Source organism: Octopus sinensis, linkage group LG1 (genome assembly GCF_006345805.1).
Source record: "Octopus sinensis linkage group LG1, ASM634580v1, whole genome shotgun sequence".
Taxonomy (NCBI): domain Eukaryota; kingdom Metazoa; phylum Mollusca; class Cephalopoda; order Octopoda; family Octopodidae; genus Octopus; species Octopus sinensis.
In genome coordinates, this window is record NC_042997.1 from 59039800 (window position 1) to 59058693 (window position 18894).

Here is an 18894-nt window from a genome sequence, read left to right on the forward strand (position 1 = left end):
TTTAACAATGTGATAACAAAAATATGATATTGATACTAGCTTGGAGTTGGACATGTACAGTATATGTACAAAACACATGTATAGAATCTACTACATATGTGGAAAATCAGTGTCTGTTTGTTTATGGCAGTGTTAGCTAACTCCTCCTACATCGTTTTATTGATTTTGATGAAACTTGACACATGAGTAGAACTCATGTATGGATACCTCATGACATACTTAGATTGTTGAAAAAATAATACGGCCTCTGGAAGGGACCTTTACATCTACCTCATATAACTAATTAAAAAAAAAATACCCATAGCACCTGTACAATATTTTTTAAACACTCAAGGAAAATAACCCATTTCATTGTTTATGTTCAATTAATTTGAATATTGATTTTTTGTGTCCAATTTCTAATTTTTGCAGACAATATCACTTTTATACTTTATTTGATAGGTGACATACTTAGACCTCATGACATACTTAGATTGTTGAAAAAAAAAAATCGATAATAGGGCCCTTCCAATGGATCCTTCTATCTACTACATATTACTAATATTTTATTTAAACAACCCAAGGGAAATAACCTATATCACCTGCAGATTTTAGCAAAGTGATCAATATTTGATTCTCACGATCAGCCAACCTAATTCTTCATTTCACTACTCAGTTTTGAACTGCTAAGCATTATTATTGCACTTCCTTAATTTGAATCTTAAACATTAAAGACTTTATTTATACATTTCTATACATACATACTTTTTTGAATGCCCATTACTCCGATAATTCTGCATTTTTACAGATTTACTTTTTCCATGGCAGTAGATAAATTTTTTATTCTACAATGTATTTGTAATGGCTTCATGCAGGCATGGCGTGGATTCAATCCTCGATTGCCAAATTACACTTAACACTTCAACAGTGTTTTTCTCACAGTAAAACAATAGTTTGTCTGTGAATGACAGCAGTTATCCATTTCCCAGATGCCTTCGCTAAGCAGAATAATGTCTTTGCCTCTCGCCAACCTCTGACAACCTCTCTCACCAACCTCTGACAATCTTCCTTGCCAACCTCCAAAAACCTCTCTCGCCAACCTCCAGCTGACAATCTTTTGTACTTTTTTGTAGCAGAAAATACAACTTTTGTGGCAGTTATAATGAAATTGCTTTCTTATATCAGAATAATAAGGCACTTCAATAGAATATCTTTACCCCCACAATTTACCAGGTACACCAGCTAGTATATACAAATACAGAACATGTACTGTACAAATTGCGTGAAGGTGAACATGTACATTATTAATAACTTAGAAGTGAACATGTGCAGAGCAGTACAGCACAGATAATTTGAATGTGATACAGGACTTTGATGTGGATATATACAGTAGTGCTAACTTAGAGGTGGACACTGTACACTATATGTAGCTTGAAGGTGAATGTGTACAGTAGACGTAGCCAGAAAGTGGTAATTGGCCAGAGGCAAACAACAATAAAATAAGCATTAGATGGAATAAGCATAAAACAGGTGATTTTATATGATCATATATAACATAGATGTCCTAAAAGTAGATGTGTAATATTGATTTCAAATTTTGGCACAAGGCCAGCAATTTCGGGGGAGGGATAAAGTCAATTACCCAGGCTCCAGTGTTCAACTGGTACTTATTTTATTGACCCCAAGAGAATGAAATGCAAAGTTGACCTTGAAAATGTATAATATTGATGATCTGGAAGTGAAAGCTTGTTTTAAACAGAACTGTTTCCTCCACAAGAAAACTATAGTTATTCAATATACCTTCCAAAGAAAAATCACTATTCCTTTTATAATGCAACTTTTCTATTCAGCTATTGTTGTACCATATTAAGGATCCTACAAACATATCACTGTTGACTTATCTATGCTAATCGTTGACCTACTCGTCCATGTTGGCCAATTGCGGATTAAACAGATCAGATGATCCTACATTTGAGTGATTACCCCCAGATATTGGCACCAAAACAGAATTTGAATTCAGAACACTAAGAACCAAAGTAGAAGCCACTAGGCATTTTGTTACTTTCTCAAACAACTCCTCCAAATCACAATCCTTGACAGATATCCCCAATAGGATAAAAGGGTAAATTGACCTTGGTAGAGTTTGAACTGAGGGCACAGAGTGGTCGAACAAATACCACAAGGCATTCTATCTGACACTGTAATGATTCAGCCTAATCACTGCCAGTGAGAAATGATATTTGATGAGTGAGAACAGAAGGGAGATATAAGTTTGTGTATATATCTCTCTCTACTTCAATGTTAAGTTGAAAAGCAGGATGTCAGTTTTGGAAAACATACTTCAGACAACATTACTTTACTAAAAGAAATATCTTTACTAAATATTCTGTAACCATTGTTTATAATAGTATTTGGTTTCTGACTTATTTTGTTAGTTTATAAGAATCCTTTTTTTCTTTCTACGGGGATTTTAATTTACAACTTAGATAGAAAACATTTTTATGGAGAAAAGGGTGAATTAATAATTTCTTTGAGAGTAAAAATAGAATACAGTGAAATTTAGAGGATATTTTGGGAATTTAGATATATCATTTAAACTCTAAATGTACTTGTTTTAAAGAAAATTTTATAAATTAATGAAGAATAAAATTAAGAAAGCATGTTTTGACATTTGGGTAAAGACATGAATAAAATTTAGATATCTAGTGTTAGAGTTGTTTAGTTGTTTTAGAGATATCTACAAGTTTAACTTGATGAGTGCTTTAATTTAGGTTATCAAGCCTTACCTTATCTGATAACTGAACAAAATCTGTGTAACGGCGAAAAACAAACCAGGAGTCATGAGGTGAATGGATAACTTGCAGTTTAAATACCTGAAAAGATTTAAAGAATATCTCTGAAAATTTTCGTTTTTTTTTTTTTTTTTTTTTGTAAATTCATATAGTTGTAACATATAAAAGCAATTTTATACTTTTATAGAAAAGAAAAAGTATAATGATATTTGTGTGACAAATTGATGTTGTGCAGAAATATGGGCAGTAATGGGAGATGCATGAAGTATGGTAATGTATAAGTTTGAAAGATGGCCAATGAATGTAGAAGTGTAATACAGTATAACAAGAAAAATATTCACAAAGACGTAAAAGCACCTTTCAAATGATGGGCCCCACAGAGGCAATGACCGAGTCTATTTGGCATTATACCATGCTTCAAAAGAAGACCCATCAAGCCAAGTAAAACCACAGTCATGGCAGATACCAGTATCATGCAAATGGCACCCGTGCCGGTGGTACATAAAAATACCAATTACACTATCAGGGTGCTTAGCATTAGGAAGGGCATCCAATCATAGAAACCATGCCAAAAGAGACTGGAGTTTAGTGCAGCCTTCCAGCTTGCCCGCCCTTGTCAAACTGTCCAACTCATGCCAGCATGGACAACGGACATTAAAATGATGATGATAACAATGAGTATAACTTACTTCCAAAAATTTCTAGTTTTCTTTATCTAATGCAATTCAGTTATTGTTGTGCTGGGTGAAAGCCTCTACACACATGCTACTATCAGATTATCCATACTGTTTGTAGACCTACCTGTCCATAATGGCTAATTTTGGGTAGCATGGGGTGCTCCCATGGTCAGGTGGTCAGCCCTGGCAGCTAGGCAAGAATTAAACTAAGAACACAAACAGCGAGAACAGATACTGCAAAGCATCTTGGTCAACAATCAACAATTCTTCTAATTCTTCTGGCTGGGATTTTATTTATTGACCCTGAAAGAATTTTACAGCTAAATCTTCAACTAACTCTTTAGTATCTTTAAAACACTGACTTCAACTGTTAAATTGTTAGGACTCTGCATCCCTCATACTAAGCATAAATTGTTCCATAATTAAAACACTGAGCAAATTTTAAAGTTCAAGTGCAACTTTAGACATCTATTAATTTGTGTATCCAAAATGTTAGACCTGTTGGTGGCTCCTAAACATTCAGTTGGATATCCTAGTGGTATGAATCTTCTACAAACACATCAAATACACACACATTCATAAGTTACATATCACAACACAAGATACATACACACACACACACACTGACATGCCAAACAACACTAAATACACATACATACATAAACACACACATACATAGAGCATGTAACACACAAATCCACATGCACATATACACACTTGAATCACAGACTTAAAAACTCTCAGCTTTACCCACCTCCCCAGTGAATTAGAACTGCAAAATGATGAGATAAAAACAGCTACTACTACTATTAAACTATTACAATAGACTATCCTTAAACTATGACATATGAAACACTATAATACTGTAATTAGGACAGGTCACTGGTTCCATGTCTTCACCTACTGTTGGACAATAACATTATCTATGTCAATCTCACTACCACCACCACCACAGCTGGTAGAGTTTTTCTTTGTTGTACTGTTTTACACTTCACACTTAATCTGAGGAAGAAAGCTCACATAAAATACTTTTCTGAACACTTCTGATCAATTATGACTAGGTGAAATTAGAGCAGTTAATGTTCCATTTTAACTGTTGTAGAATTGTGGTTAGAAAAGCATGAGAAGGAAGAAGAACTTAGTCAAAGTTTTTAGTATAGTTAATCATTCATTATCAGTAGGATAAATAGTAAGTAGCCAGTGATCACTGTTGTATGTGAAAATGACACTTTAGCCTACAGATCTAAGAAACACCATGGGCATACTAAAACAGGGGTGTCTGCAGCTTCAAAACTACACCAACTTTAGGTAGCAGCTATGATGTATGACCTGTCTTGACTGCAGAGATAGCCATAACATGTCACCTGTGTTAACTGTAAAAGCAGCCTTTTCACCTATCTTGAGAATATCTTGGCTGGTTCCCCATGCCAACAAAGTTCTTTACATATCCAGAGAAGTGAAGCCCTCAATTACCTCTCTTCCAAATAATGATTCAATTCAACCTGACACAACAAAGATTTTCCAGCAATAACAGGAACAATTACTACTTTTCATTTTCACGTAGGAAAATCTCTTCCCATCACTGTAGACCACCAAACTACAAGTCAATTTGAAGTTGGTCTGGTATTCTACTGCTATTTTCATATGATCACTCCATTTTTTTTTTTTAACTTTCATGTCTGTTCAGTTATGAAGTAGGACAGATAGAGAATACTAATGCAATATAACATCAAAACTATTAGATCAAAAATTCAACACTGTATCCATTTATAAACTGTGATACCAACAAATGTTCTACAATTACAGAAGACTGACACATGTAGCAATAGGATTTAAATACATAAGCAAAGTTCCCTATGTGTCTCAGAAACAATCAAAATGTCAAAAGTTGTGAACCATATATTTAGAAAATGTAAGTCTCTACATAGTCTTACATAGGCTCAGTTCTTCAGTTAAAGCATTCAAACTCAACAACAGTAAGGTTTTTATGTACATATTTTTACATATTTTCTATATACAAGTACAATTATCAGCAATATAGCCAACAAGACAAGCCAATGACAATGTCACTTCATCTGCTGCAAAGGACAGCCAAATCTCTCTCAAATCATGCCCTACAATCTTAAATAGAGAACACATTACACAATGCACTTCATGATATACAAAGACACAGTGGTTATGGGTGAAATACCTCTGACGCTGTTTCTATACAATAAAACTATACTTTAAAAATCAGTGAAATATCACAAAAAATTTACGTAAACTGCACTGAACACTATCAGGTACAAGGAGGCATAGTAGTTGCATATGTTTTAAGTACTAGAGTGCCAACTACAAGGCAACAAGTTTAAATTTTACAACTGATATAATGCAGTCTCTGAGCAATGCAAAAGTCACTACCTGCTCCAATTAAGGCAGTGAGCTGACAGAAATGTTAAGCTGGGCAAAATGCTTTATGTTCTGAGTTCAAATTCCGCCAAGGTCAACTTTGCCTTTCATCCTTTTGGGGGTCGATAAATTAAGTACCAGTTGCATACTGGGGTCAATCTAATCAACTGGCCCTCTCCCCAGAAATTTCGGACCTTGCGATTAGATTAGAAAAGACTACCTACTCTAATTTAAATGACCGACTGAACAAAGTACCACCTTATACTTAAGAGTTGAATTGTAAACAATTTGTAAAATCGAGTCATACCAACAAAACTTATCTCACTCATGCTATCATGGAACAATAAGATGTATAACAATAAAATCAATAGTAATGTCAGACAAGTTATGTAGAGAAAAACAAGAAATCCAATATTTGTTCCATTTTCAAAATAATCTTGCCAGTTCGTGCTTAAGATATAATGTTGAAATACATTTTAATTCTTCTAAATTATATTTGGAACACTAAATGTCAAAAATATTTCTGTACTTCCCACGTTCCTCTAGTTCTTGTAAATTAGTATTTAAAATTTATTCTTTAAGGATTTAAATATTTTATCTACTATTGGTTTGTTGTATAGCCCTGATCAGTATTGTATCTACTATTAGTTATTGTTGTGTGACTGTGACCAGTCCTAACAAGGTAGGTCTTTGACCTACTAGTTGTTCGTCAAACAACTACCTATAATCATCAGATCCGGTACTCTGTTGACACTGCACACTGCAACATGCAGAAGTTTATTACATGGTATACAATGTGGTAATTTAGGCATGTTGCATTTTCCACTGTTCAGTTTATTCCTATATACCTGTTGCTTTTGTTGTATTTGTCTTTAGCCACAAATCAGCCTTAACTGAACTGTTATTAAAAGGCATTCCCAAGGGCTAAAATGTCTTCAGCAAATGCTGCAGACGTGCTATCACCAAGCAAGTGCACATGCATGTTTGTGCTTAGGCTTGAGGTCTTAACCTGGAGCCACAACGTGGATGACTTAAGGCATGCACACACTTCATCAGTCTGGCTCCCTTTAGGGATGACAGGAAGGGTTTGCCAGAAATCTGAAAGCAATAGAGTTACACCACCCATAGAAGCTGTAGAATCCCTGATACCTTTCAGTGACCAGTCCAGTGCCTCAAGGGCACCTTTATTGGTCATTGTGCATTCATCCCATACAATGAGACATCACTGTCTAAGAACTTCAGCTTCCTCTGAATTTTTGCCAATGTTGCAAGTAGGAACCTCAGCCCTCACCAAATGTAAAGGCAGCTTGAATGCCAAGTGCACCATCCTACCTCCCGGCAATAACATAGCAGCAATTTCCAAGGAAGCAATGGCTGGCACAATTTGTTTCTTGCGACAAATCTTAGCAAGTATTAACTGTGTTACAAAGGATTTGCCGGTACCTCTAGCAACATTGAGGAAAAAATACCGCCTGCCTGTTTTTCAATGGCACTGATGACAGTTTCGTACACCAGCCACTGATCAGGGGGCAATTTCACAGCATCATATGACAACTCCAGAAGTAACTTTGGTGGGAATGTGTTAACGTCCTGTCGCAATGACAATGGCAAACCGAATGTGTTCAACACTGCCCCACCCATTATGAGCTGGGCATCCTCGATTTCAGTCAGCACATTATTGTAGATCAGGTTATTGTATCCAATGTCAGCATTAGGGTACTGTTGCTTTGCCAGTCATCATTTGCCTTGACCACAGAGAAAGCAAAATTACGTACAGAGAATTTCATAAACAGAAATGAATGGAAAAAAGGTTTTAGATTAAATTTTTAGATTAACACTTGCACGATTTTCACTAAGGAAAAAAAAATCGGATTTTTCTCGTGGAATCAACTACCCCGGCCTCCTTATATGCTACCAAACCCTTCCTGTGGTCCGAAAAACTGGGTGAGGTGGAGTGGAAGCCTCAGAAATTTCACCCCCCAGACCTATTGATCTTTTCACCATCTATTTTTCAATGTACATGGAAAAATACAGAGATTAAGAATATAGATAACATTTATTTTTAATCTCAAATTTACCATGAAAAACTCTAGGCAAATTTTTAGATAACACTTGCATGATATTCACTAAGAAGTAGAAATCGGATTTTTTGCATGGAATCAACTACCCTGGTCTCCTAATATGCTACAAAACCCTTTTTGTGGTCCGAGAAATGTGGTGTGGTGAAGCCTCAGAAATTTTACCCATTTATATTGTGTAATTCCCTGACAAATTGTTACCTACCTCTTTGTTTCTATGTTGTTAAATAAATGGATTCTCAACAAAACACTTTTTTCCTTGGCATAAAATAAAAAAAAAAATTCTTTTGTGCCCAAAGTAATGTGTGTGTGAGAGAGGGAGGGGGAGATGAATGATTTAAAATAAATAAATGATTTAAAATAAATATATTTTAATTGTTGTGTGAGAAAGTATATATGATCTGATTTTAAAATATAGTGTCTTTCAAAAACATCCTAAATTTGAATACTATATCTCGTGTTTAAGAAAAAAAACATTTTACATTTTTATTTTTGGTAAACGCTGTCACTTACTCTATCTCTCCCTTACACACACACACACACACACACACACACACACACACACAACTTCTCTCTCTCCCTCACACACACACACTTTCACTTGGCTATGGCAAGAAGGGACTTAACTCATGTTAGCAAACTTCAAAATTGGTAAAAGTTATGGTTGGAAAGAGATTTTTACCGCTATCCGCGAGTGCCTCGAGAAAAAGTAAGTTGACAAAACCCAGGTAGGACGTTGACAAATGTCCTCCTAAAATTGGAGCGACATGCATGCTAATTTGTGGACGTGCATGAACTACATTCACATACACACACACACACATCCTGCCTTTTATATATACAGATGTGTGGCACCTTGGGCAAGTGTCTTCTAAGCCTTGATCTGAGCAAAGCTTTGTGAGTGTGTTACTTCTCCTTGCCTTGAGATCACATGGCAGTTGTAAACAAGTTTCACCATCAAGCAGTACCCTTCATTTCCAATCTTTCACGAAGACATGTCTGGTCATTGCAAAATATTACCTCACTTGGCAACAGGTGAAGTTTGGCAAACAGGTGAAGAAAGGCATCTAACCATAGAATATGCACCTCAAAAAATTCTCCCCCTCACCCAACACACATGAGTATGGTAAACATTAAAATGATAATGTTATATATATATATATATATATATATATAAAGTAAATCCAAACAAGAAAGCACAAAAAACACAACAACGCGAGGACGTGGAACAAATACAGTATTATTGGACGCTCAGGAAAGAAGGAAAGAAGGAGGGTTTAACGTTTCGAGCGGAGCTCTTCGTCGGAAACATAGGAGAAGGAAAGATCCAGAGAAGGGAAGACAGAGGAAAAAAAAATCGCCAGCGGTACATACGAGGTCACATTTATATATATATATATATATATATATATATATATATATATATATATATATATATATATATATATATATATATACATACACACATACAATTCAGTTAGAGGTTAAAATAGCCTCATTAAGGGATAGTAATATCCAATGAATTACTGGTTCATTACCTAATATTTTTTTTTTGTGAATTATAATATTCATAAGATAATAGGTCTAAATATAAATCTTGGTTTACACATATTCAAAAGAAAACTAAGAAAATGGAGATGTAGCATTAATATAATTTATTATATGCAAAAATCCAACATATTCTCTTACATCTGTTTCAATTTAGCCTAAAAGATTAAATAGCAATAATTAAATCATAATATTATGCAAAATCTCATCAGAGAGGTAGAAAACACAACACCTAATAACCTAACGGCATATCTTTTCTACCTCTTTGATGAGATTTTGCCTAATATTATGATTTGCCTAATATTATGATTTAATTATTTAATTATCTCTTTTCAACCATAACTTTTACCAATCTTCTAAGATTTATTAAAACAGCTGTAAAAGAATATGTTGGATTTTTGCAGATGATAAATTATATTAATGCTATATCTCCATTTTCTTAATTTTCTTTATATACATACATATACTCTTTATCACTGCAGTTCCATATGATTATTTCTATGTTATACACATATAACAGAAAGTATATTTGTATCATTATTTCATAAGTGAAAAGTTATCCTCTTACCCCTGCCCCCACCCCAACCACTTTCTTCATAACTATATCCATTTTCATTCAATGTTATTTGTAGTTTTTTAACTGAAAGGTTTTACAGAATCGAGTTCCATTGATGAAATGTTGATAGGAATGTACCCCATGTTTATTGTATCACATGAAAACAGTAATATGGAATTGCAATATTAACGATTTCTTTGATATCCACGCACTGCTGCTAAATGACTTTTCTGATATTGTGCACTACACTTCAAGTCCTATTTGATACCAATTTGGCCATATATATATATATATCTATATATATATACATACAGAGGGAGAGAGAGCATTCTATATTATCTTACCTGATGGAGATATACTGTAGAAAGCCACAAAACTGCAGTATTCTTCTCAAGAAAGCATCTAGTATAGATGTACAGTATATCCACATTAAGTAACATGTTCGGAATGCTATTTTGAACTAAAATACTGCATAGGTGCTTTTGTCACTAATAATGAATATATATATATATATATATATATATATATATATGCATGCACACACACACACACACACACACACACATACATATATGTATACAATATAATGATGATGAGATTATATACACAACACACACATATGCATAGAGGGAAAGAACATGAAGAAGATTAGTATTTACTACTAATAAAAATAATTTGAAGGGCACAACACTACTCTGTATCAAATACTTCATGAAGCAATTAGTCCATAAAACTTGAGCAATATTTTTCACTATACTGAATGTTAAATGTGTGTGCCTGACTACATGGACCACATACAGGTACCACATTCAGGACCTAGAGGCCTCCAACAATCCTTTCAGTCTTCTGTTGGGAAATAACACCTCATACAGAAACCCTCCATTGAATCAATACCAGTAATATTTAATCTACATTACAAGAGTCTCAAATTGGCTTAGATAGGTTATGCTCATGTCTTGAGTCACATCAGTGAGGGGAGAGGAAAAGTAGATCCTTTAAGATCAGCATGGCTAACTTCTAGCTAAAGGCAAAAGAAACAGTTAGTTCAAAGACAAATTTAGCACAGACTGAAGTGGAACAACATCAACTCCTCACTACCTGCCTGCCAAATGCTTCAGTAGTTTCTCGTGGAATAAAAATGCACTCATTACCATTAAGAGAAGAAGGGAAAAAAGGCAGATACACAAAGCTACACCTGCCCTACAAAATAAACATTTACACAGCTTGAATATTAAGGTTAGAAATGTAGTCACTAAAAATTAGGGAAAAGCTAGTAAACTTCTGTGATTTGGTAGACAACCACAAGTAAGCAAACAAAAATGTAAAAATGAGTGTAAGTGTGTGTGAGGGAGAGAGAGAGAGAGAAGGAAGGAGAGGTGTAGGCAAGGATGACTAAAGGATATAAATTAGGGTTCAATATTAATTACTACAGTATTCTGGTTAGAAAGAAATTATGAAACTAACACATTTCAAAATCAAGTTCTGGTGACAGAAAATTAAAATAGTTTTAAAACAAAGTATTAAGAGGGTGCTGACAAGAACAGTGAAGGCTTCACAGGGAGGGTTTATGTAGAGGTGTATACAATTTATAGTTCAGAGTAGCTATTTTCGAGTAGCTATTTTCGCAGAGTGAAAATTCAAATCAATATGGATAAATAAGCATTATATTTGATAGAGAAATCTGAATACTAAAGGGTTAAATTTGTTAACCCTTTATTTACCATATTTCTAAGGAAATACACTGTCTCTGTTTCAATTAATTTTGAAAATAACAAAGAATTTACTGAAGTAGTAATTTTGTCATTATTAACATGGTGAACATAAATGAATAAGGAACTATGAATAGGGAAGACTTTTCAGATCACTTTAAAACAGAGTTTCTACAACAGGATCAAAAGTGGTATCAGTCTGGTTGATGATCCATCAGTCTGTCCAGTAAAATGCATCTATGGATGTTCTCACTATTGTTATTTAATATGTTGATAGGAATTATGTCACTGCCTATGTTCATATTCACATGTACACATACACATGCACATGCACATTCATAAATGTACACAATTGAAAATGATGATTTCAAATTTTGGCACAAGGCCAGCAATTTCGAGGGAGGGTGTTATATCGGTCCCAGAGTCCCACTGGTACTTATTTTATTGCTCTTCTCCCCCCCCCCAACAAAAAAAAAAGGATGAATGGTAAAGTTGACCTCAGAAGAATTAAACTCAAAGCACCAAGATGGATGAAATGCTGTTGTGCATTTTGCCCAGCTTGCTAACAATTCTGTCAGCTTGCCACCATACTACTACTGAAAATATTGATAAGGAATATATTGGTGCACAAATATATATTAGTATGTACACACATTCTCATTCCCCATTTCCCATTTTCATGTGACTTCACAGTTGTAAACAGCTGGTACACAAAATGTGTGTCAGTTCACAAACACATTGAAAAACAGAAACATACACCCCTCATATATTCACACTGAAAAACATGCACATCTCATACATACATTCTCTCTCTCTCTCTCTCTCTCTCTCTCTCTCTCTCTCTCTCTCTCATACACACATGTTACTCTTATATAAGCTTTACTGTTATTAGCAGTAACCTAGATAGTTTCTACTATCCCTAACAGTAGTAAATATGATAATCATCATGATTTTTGTCATCACCATCATCAATATTTGTTGGTTAAACATGATTGCTTACAGGTATTATTATACCATTAGTTATTATTAAACCATTATAATTATACCATTATTGTTGTTGTCTTCGTTAAAGTCAGCTCTGATTAAGTAGACTTGTAATCAAAGATGTTCTAACCATAACGATATCATTTTTATTTCAACATCTAGAACTACATTGTGACCTTCCATTTTTAAAGTGTTAGGGTATGGTTTGGGGAAATTTGATTGCTATTTCTAACAGGTTGAGCAACCATGTAGTGACAGCTTTAATGTAGCTAGATGACCTCACTCTCAAGTTTCAGTTGTAAACTGATTGTACAGAGAAGTAAATTACCCTCTTAACATTGAGAGCAATTGCTTTGCAAGTTACCCTGATTTGTCCTATGTGTTTTTTGGGGAGGGATATTAAATATATATTTATTCCCTTATTCATATTATATTGTTTGTAACAGTTGCTTTTATAATCCATTATTTTTTCATCTGATGCAACAAATTTCTTTTTCTGATATTTTGTTTTTGTAATGTCACTCTTTTGGTGTTGTAGGGAAATAAAATTATTATTATTATTTTAGAAACAATAATGACATCTAATAATAGCAGAAAACTTGAACACATTTTTGATGGGGGAAACAGACATAGTGAATCTAGAACTACAATACCCAATATGTCTTCTTTTTTTAAAATGGTAGGGTGTGATTTGGGAAAGATTTAGTTGCTATTTCTAGCAAATTAAGTAATCTCAAAGTTTTCTTTATTGGCTTGAAAGCAAGCATGTTGATTGGTGAGGTTGGTGAAGTTTCATAAATAATTTGAAAATCAGTTTCTCAATCAAATCTCAACAAAAAATGCTGCCGGGTTAACTGTAAATATTCACTCTGTAATTCATATGATCTTTTTTAAATGTAGAGGAGGCATACCTTCTTTCTAAAAAGCAATATAATATTTTGTAAGCCAAGGTCACAATGATATCCATATTTTTTTTCTCTTTTTCACAATCCTAATGATTTCAAATATCCCCTAAGCCAATTTCTATTTAAAATCCAAGAAGAACCTGACAATCTATAGATTTAAGAGACCAACAAATGGCAACTTTCTAACCTAGATCTTTGACCCCCATAAAAAAAAAATATTTCTTTGCATATTTATGTTAATTTCACAAGCAGGTTGTTTCTTTCACTGGATCAACTGGAACTCTCATCATCATAACTGATGGAGTACCAGTTTCCTTTTTTATGTTAGGATACTGCAAAAATATATAGTTAAATCTAGAAGCCTAGAAAAGTAGTGGTGGCTCACATCATCAAAAATTAATTCATATAAAGAGTTCATAGAACAGTTCAGTAAGTTGATCTGCAATGAGGAAAAAAAAACACTTCAAGCACTTTCTCTTCTTCCAAGAAAAAAGAGAATACATAACATGTTATTTTGGTTTTAAAATTAACATACTCTTTCTTATGGAAGAGGAGCAAATTACCAAAACATTAGATTTATTCACTCACTCACTCCTTATGACAAATGAACTCACTAACCTCTTCAACAAACTTTCCTATGACATAATATATCCAAGTAGTTAATTCCTTAGATCTCAACTCTTAGACTAGAAATCACATTCCTGTACAAGTACATATCTCCATTGCTAAGCAAGAAATTTAATTTACTAGCCTAAGGCAACATACATAATTAAGAAACATTAGTGATAAAAAGAAAGAAAGAAAACATAAAATGAAAATAAACAGCAAGTAAAAGAAAATACAGACACTGAACTCTAATTTAATATGCAACTAAGAGGATTATGATAAAAAATATTTGTGTGGAAAGATTAACACTAAATAAAATACATATTAGCAGTTACTAATACAGATGCTACAACTATTTGCTGTTCTGGCTAAATGAAAGTATTGGTATTAGAATGCTGTGAGAAGTGAAACCAGGTCAGAGGCAAAGATTTAAAATTAATTGTTCTTTAATTAAACCATGCAGGATGCAAAAACAGGGGATAGTATTTGACAAAAGCTCTAGCTCATATATGTTGCCTTTCTCCTTACACAAAATCTAGTGAGTTTTATAAAATGTTCACCCAAAGCAAGAAAAATGAGGAAATGAAATGATAATCTTTTATTCTTTTATTTTGTATTTGTTTCAGTCATTAGAATGCGGCCATGCTGGGGGTATTGCCTTGAAGGATTTTAGTTAAGCAAATCAACTCCAGTATTTATTTTAAATCTGGTACTTATCCTATTGGTCTCTTTTGCAAAATCAGCAAGTTATAGGGAAATTAACAAACCAACACTGGCTGTCAAATGGTACAGTAGTGGGGACAGACACTCACAAATACACACACACACATACATATATATTCACACATAGACACAACTTTCCACACAGCTTCCATCTACCAAATCCACTCACAAGGCTTTGGTCAGACCAAGGGCATAGTAGAAGACACTCAGTTAATGTGCCAGGCAGGGGAACTGAACCCAAAACCATGTGGTTGGGAAGCAAGCTTCTTACCACACAGCCAATTATTTAATTAATTAAATATATAACTTGGAACTTAATAGCTATGTCAAGAGATCTGGCAATCAAGTCATTGAGGTGACATGGCAATAAATTCTGGTTACTATCCTTAGCAGACAGTTTATTCTTTGGCCAATGACTTATATCCAAATACAACTTACACTCATTGTTCACCTTTGGAATGCTTAGCTTTCCACTTAACCTTCAACACAGCTATCAGAAGAATGTAAATTGTCACTAGGGATTAACCTTCTAGTATTTGAACCAACCATAACCAGCCATGATATTCTGCTTGTTTTATTTTCAAACTAATCAGATCCAGCTTATCACACCTTTCCTGCCAATTCATTCTAACAATAAGCAATCACATCATCAAAATTTCAAGGTTATGAGATAATACATGATTTATTCAAAACAATGTGAATAAATAAGCATTATATTTGACAGAATAATCTGAATGCCAAGGGATTAAATCTATCAACAATTCCCATGATTCTTCTCATTATACTGTCTCAAGTGTCTTATTTGATGTCACTATCAGATGTTATAGCTGCTACAGCAACAAAATCTCACTTCACTCTATGGATGGATAATAATACAAAGTGTTGGTCAACAGTAAAATGCCTCACATCATGCTATGAATTGAGAGAGGTGCCTATTTTTCAGTCAGATGGAAAGAGTTACTACCATAATTCTTTCAACAGTTGTTTCACAGTGTTGGTTATGTTTTGAATCCCTTCTAGATCAACTTTAGGCAGGATTGGAAGCTTGAATTTTAAATTAGAGATCAATGAAGAAGGTGCACAGAATATACACATTTAATTTTTTTTTTCTTACACATTATAAAGACCTTAAAATTTCCAGTCATTGGTTACCTTGTATAGTGCCATTTCATCCTTATTTGAAAAAGACAGTATTGCATAACCCAAGGCAAATAAATTATATTAAATTAAACATTTTACAAAGCTATTAGTGTATGAGACCATATAGCATTACTGTGGATACTGTAAATTGAAAACAATACAGTAATAGTAAAATTAGAGTAAGAAGAGAACTGGACTAGAGGAGCAAGACTAGTATAGTGTAACAATAGGAAGACATACAGTTATACTAGTAAGTTGTTGTTTAGCCCTATTTAATCCTGATCAGGTAACCATCCAATAATTTTTGTATGCAAAGAGACCTCATTATCAAACCTATTATTTTAAAGACAGTAGGAAGTGATTTGAAGGACTTTGGTAGTTGTTTTTAGCAAGTTCAGTGACCATGTTGAGGCCCACTCGTAGATGCCTTATAAACAGGATGATGTATTAATGAAAGCAACAAGCATACAAAGGCATTTAAATGAAGAAAAACAAAAGTCAGTAAACAGTGTTGATGACAGCATAGAAGGTATTTTGAGAGTGAATGACAGGCAGTAACACAGAAAAATCAGTAAAGAGGAAATGAAATCATTAATAACACAGTTTATACTATCATTAACATCTTAGTAAGTACCATTTGCACTTACGGAGGGGTGAGTATATACAAATGTATGTGCATATAAACATTTGGTATATGCGAAGGCATATAGGTATCTGTGTTTATGTATACACACACACACACATGTATACACACAAATATACAATATATGTATGCATATATATATATATATATATATATATATATACATAATAGTTATCGCCATACTAATATGGCATTCTTATAAAAATAAGAAAAAAGCTGTCCGCTTATTAGCTCCATGAGGCCATCGCCTTAAGTTAGCTATTTGATACACAAACTGTATCCATATAACCTTCGAACAAGGGAGGTCAGTCGCTCCACACTACTTGACCGGCAGCTACAGACGCGTTTCGGGGTATTGCCCCTTTTCAATGCAGCGTAGCCAGCCAGTAGGTGTCGCTTCTGACAATCTCTGTTCGATGGTTTTATTTACCTAGTTTCGGTGGAATACATCCACTTGTTTTCAATAATAGAAATATTAAAATTACTAAGTCTCTCTAAAAGAGAACAGCGGCAGCGTTCCCGGAAAATAATAGTTATCGCCATACTAATATGGCATTCTTATAAAAATAAGAAAAAAGCTGTCCGCTTATTAGCTCCATGAGGCCATCGCCTTAAGTTAGCTATTTGATACACAAACTGTATCCATATAACCTTCGAACAAGGGAGGTCAGTCGCTCCACACTACTTGACCGGCAGCTACAGACACGTTTCGGGGTATTGCCCCTTTTCAATGCAGCGTAGGTTATATGGATACAGTTTGTGTATCAAATAGCTAACTTAAGGCGATGGCCTCATGGAGCTAATAAGCGGACAGCTTTTTTCTTATTTTTATAAGAATGCCATATTAGTATGGCGATAACTATTATTTTCCGGGAACGCTGCCGCTGTTCTCTTTTAGAGAGACTTAGTAATTTTAATATTTCTATTATTGAAAACAAGTGGATGTATTCCACCGAAACTAGGTAAATAAAACCATCGAACAGAGATTGTCAGAAGCGACACCTACTGGCTGGCTACGCTGCATTGAAAAGGGGCAATACCCCGAAACGCGTCTGTAGCTGCCGGTCAAGTAGTGTGGAGCGACTGACCTCCCTTGTTCGAAGGTTATATGGATACAGTTTGTGTATCAAATAGCTAACTTAAGGCGATGGCCTCATGGAGCTAATAAGCGGACAGCTTTTTTCTTATTTTTATAAGAATGCCATATTAGTATGGCGATAACTATTATTTTCCGGGAACGCTGTCGCTGTTCTCTTTTAGAGAGACTTAGTAATTTTAATATTTCTATTATTGAAAACAAGTGGATGTATTCCACCGAAACTAGGTAAATAAAACCATCGAACAGAGATTGTCAGAAGCGACACCTACTGGCTGGCTACGCTGCATTGAAAAGGGGCAATACCCCGAAACGCGTCTGTAGCTGCCGGTCAAGTAGTGTGGAGCGACTGACCTCCCTTGTTCGAAGGTTATATGGATACAGTTTGTGTATCAAATAGCTAACTTAAGGCGATGGCCTCATGGAGCTAATAAGCGGACAGCTTTTTTCTTATTTTTATAAGAATGCCATATTAGTATGGCGATAACTATTATTTTCCGGGAACGCTGCCGCTGTTCTCTTTTAGAGAGACTTAGTAATTTTAATATTTCTATTATATATACATATATATATATATATATACATATAACCCATGCTAGCATGGAAAACGGACGCTAAACGACGATGATGATGATGATGATATATATATATATAATATATATATATATATATATATATATATATATATATATAATATACATACATACATACATACATACACACACATATATCTTGTACACAAATACACACACACATAAACAAATATATTTATACACATATATACATAGATGCAAGCAAGTCTGAGTGATTAAGGTATATACCTTCTAACCACATGTTTTCAAGTTCAGTCCCAATGTGAAGTACCTTTGACAAGCTTTTCACTTTGGTTCCAGACTAACCAATGTCTTGTTAAGGAATTTGGGAGTCAAACAGTGTGTGTGCATGCATGCACATGCATGCGTACATGCATGCGCCTGTCCTATTTTTTAATCTTTTTTACTTGTTTCAGTCTTTGAATTGCCACCATGCTGGGATACTGCCTTGAAGCATTTACTCAAACAATTTTACCC

At 34.3% G+C, this 18894-nt stretch overlaps 1 protein-coding gene across 3 annotated transcripts in view; it reads right to left on the minus strand.

The window, feature by feature from the left end:
* LOC115210892 (sorting nexin-16) overlaps positions 1–18894 on the minus strand; it is a 104909-nt gene that overhangs the window by 14483 nt on the left and 71532 nt on the right. For all 3 annotated transcript variants that reach the window (XM_029779674.2, XM_029779667.2, XM_036501288.1), the window contains exon 3: positions 2766–2852. In XM_029779674.2, the coding sequence (XP_029635534.1) occupies positions 2766–2852 (87 nt within the window). The remainder of the gene's footprint in view (positions 1–2765; positions 2853–18894) is intronic.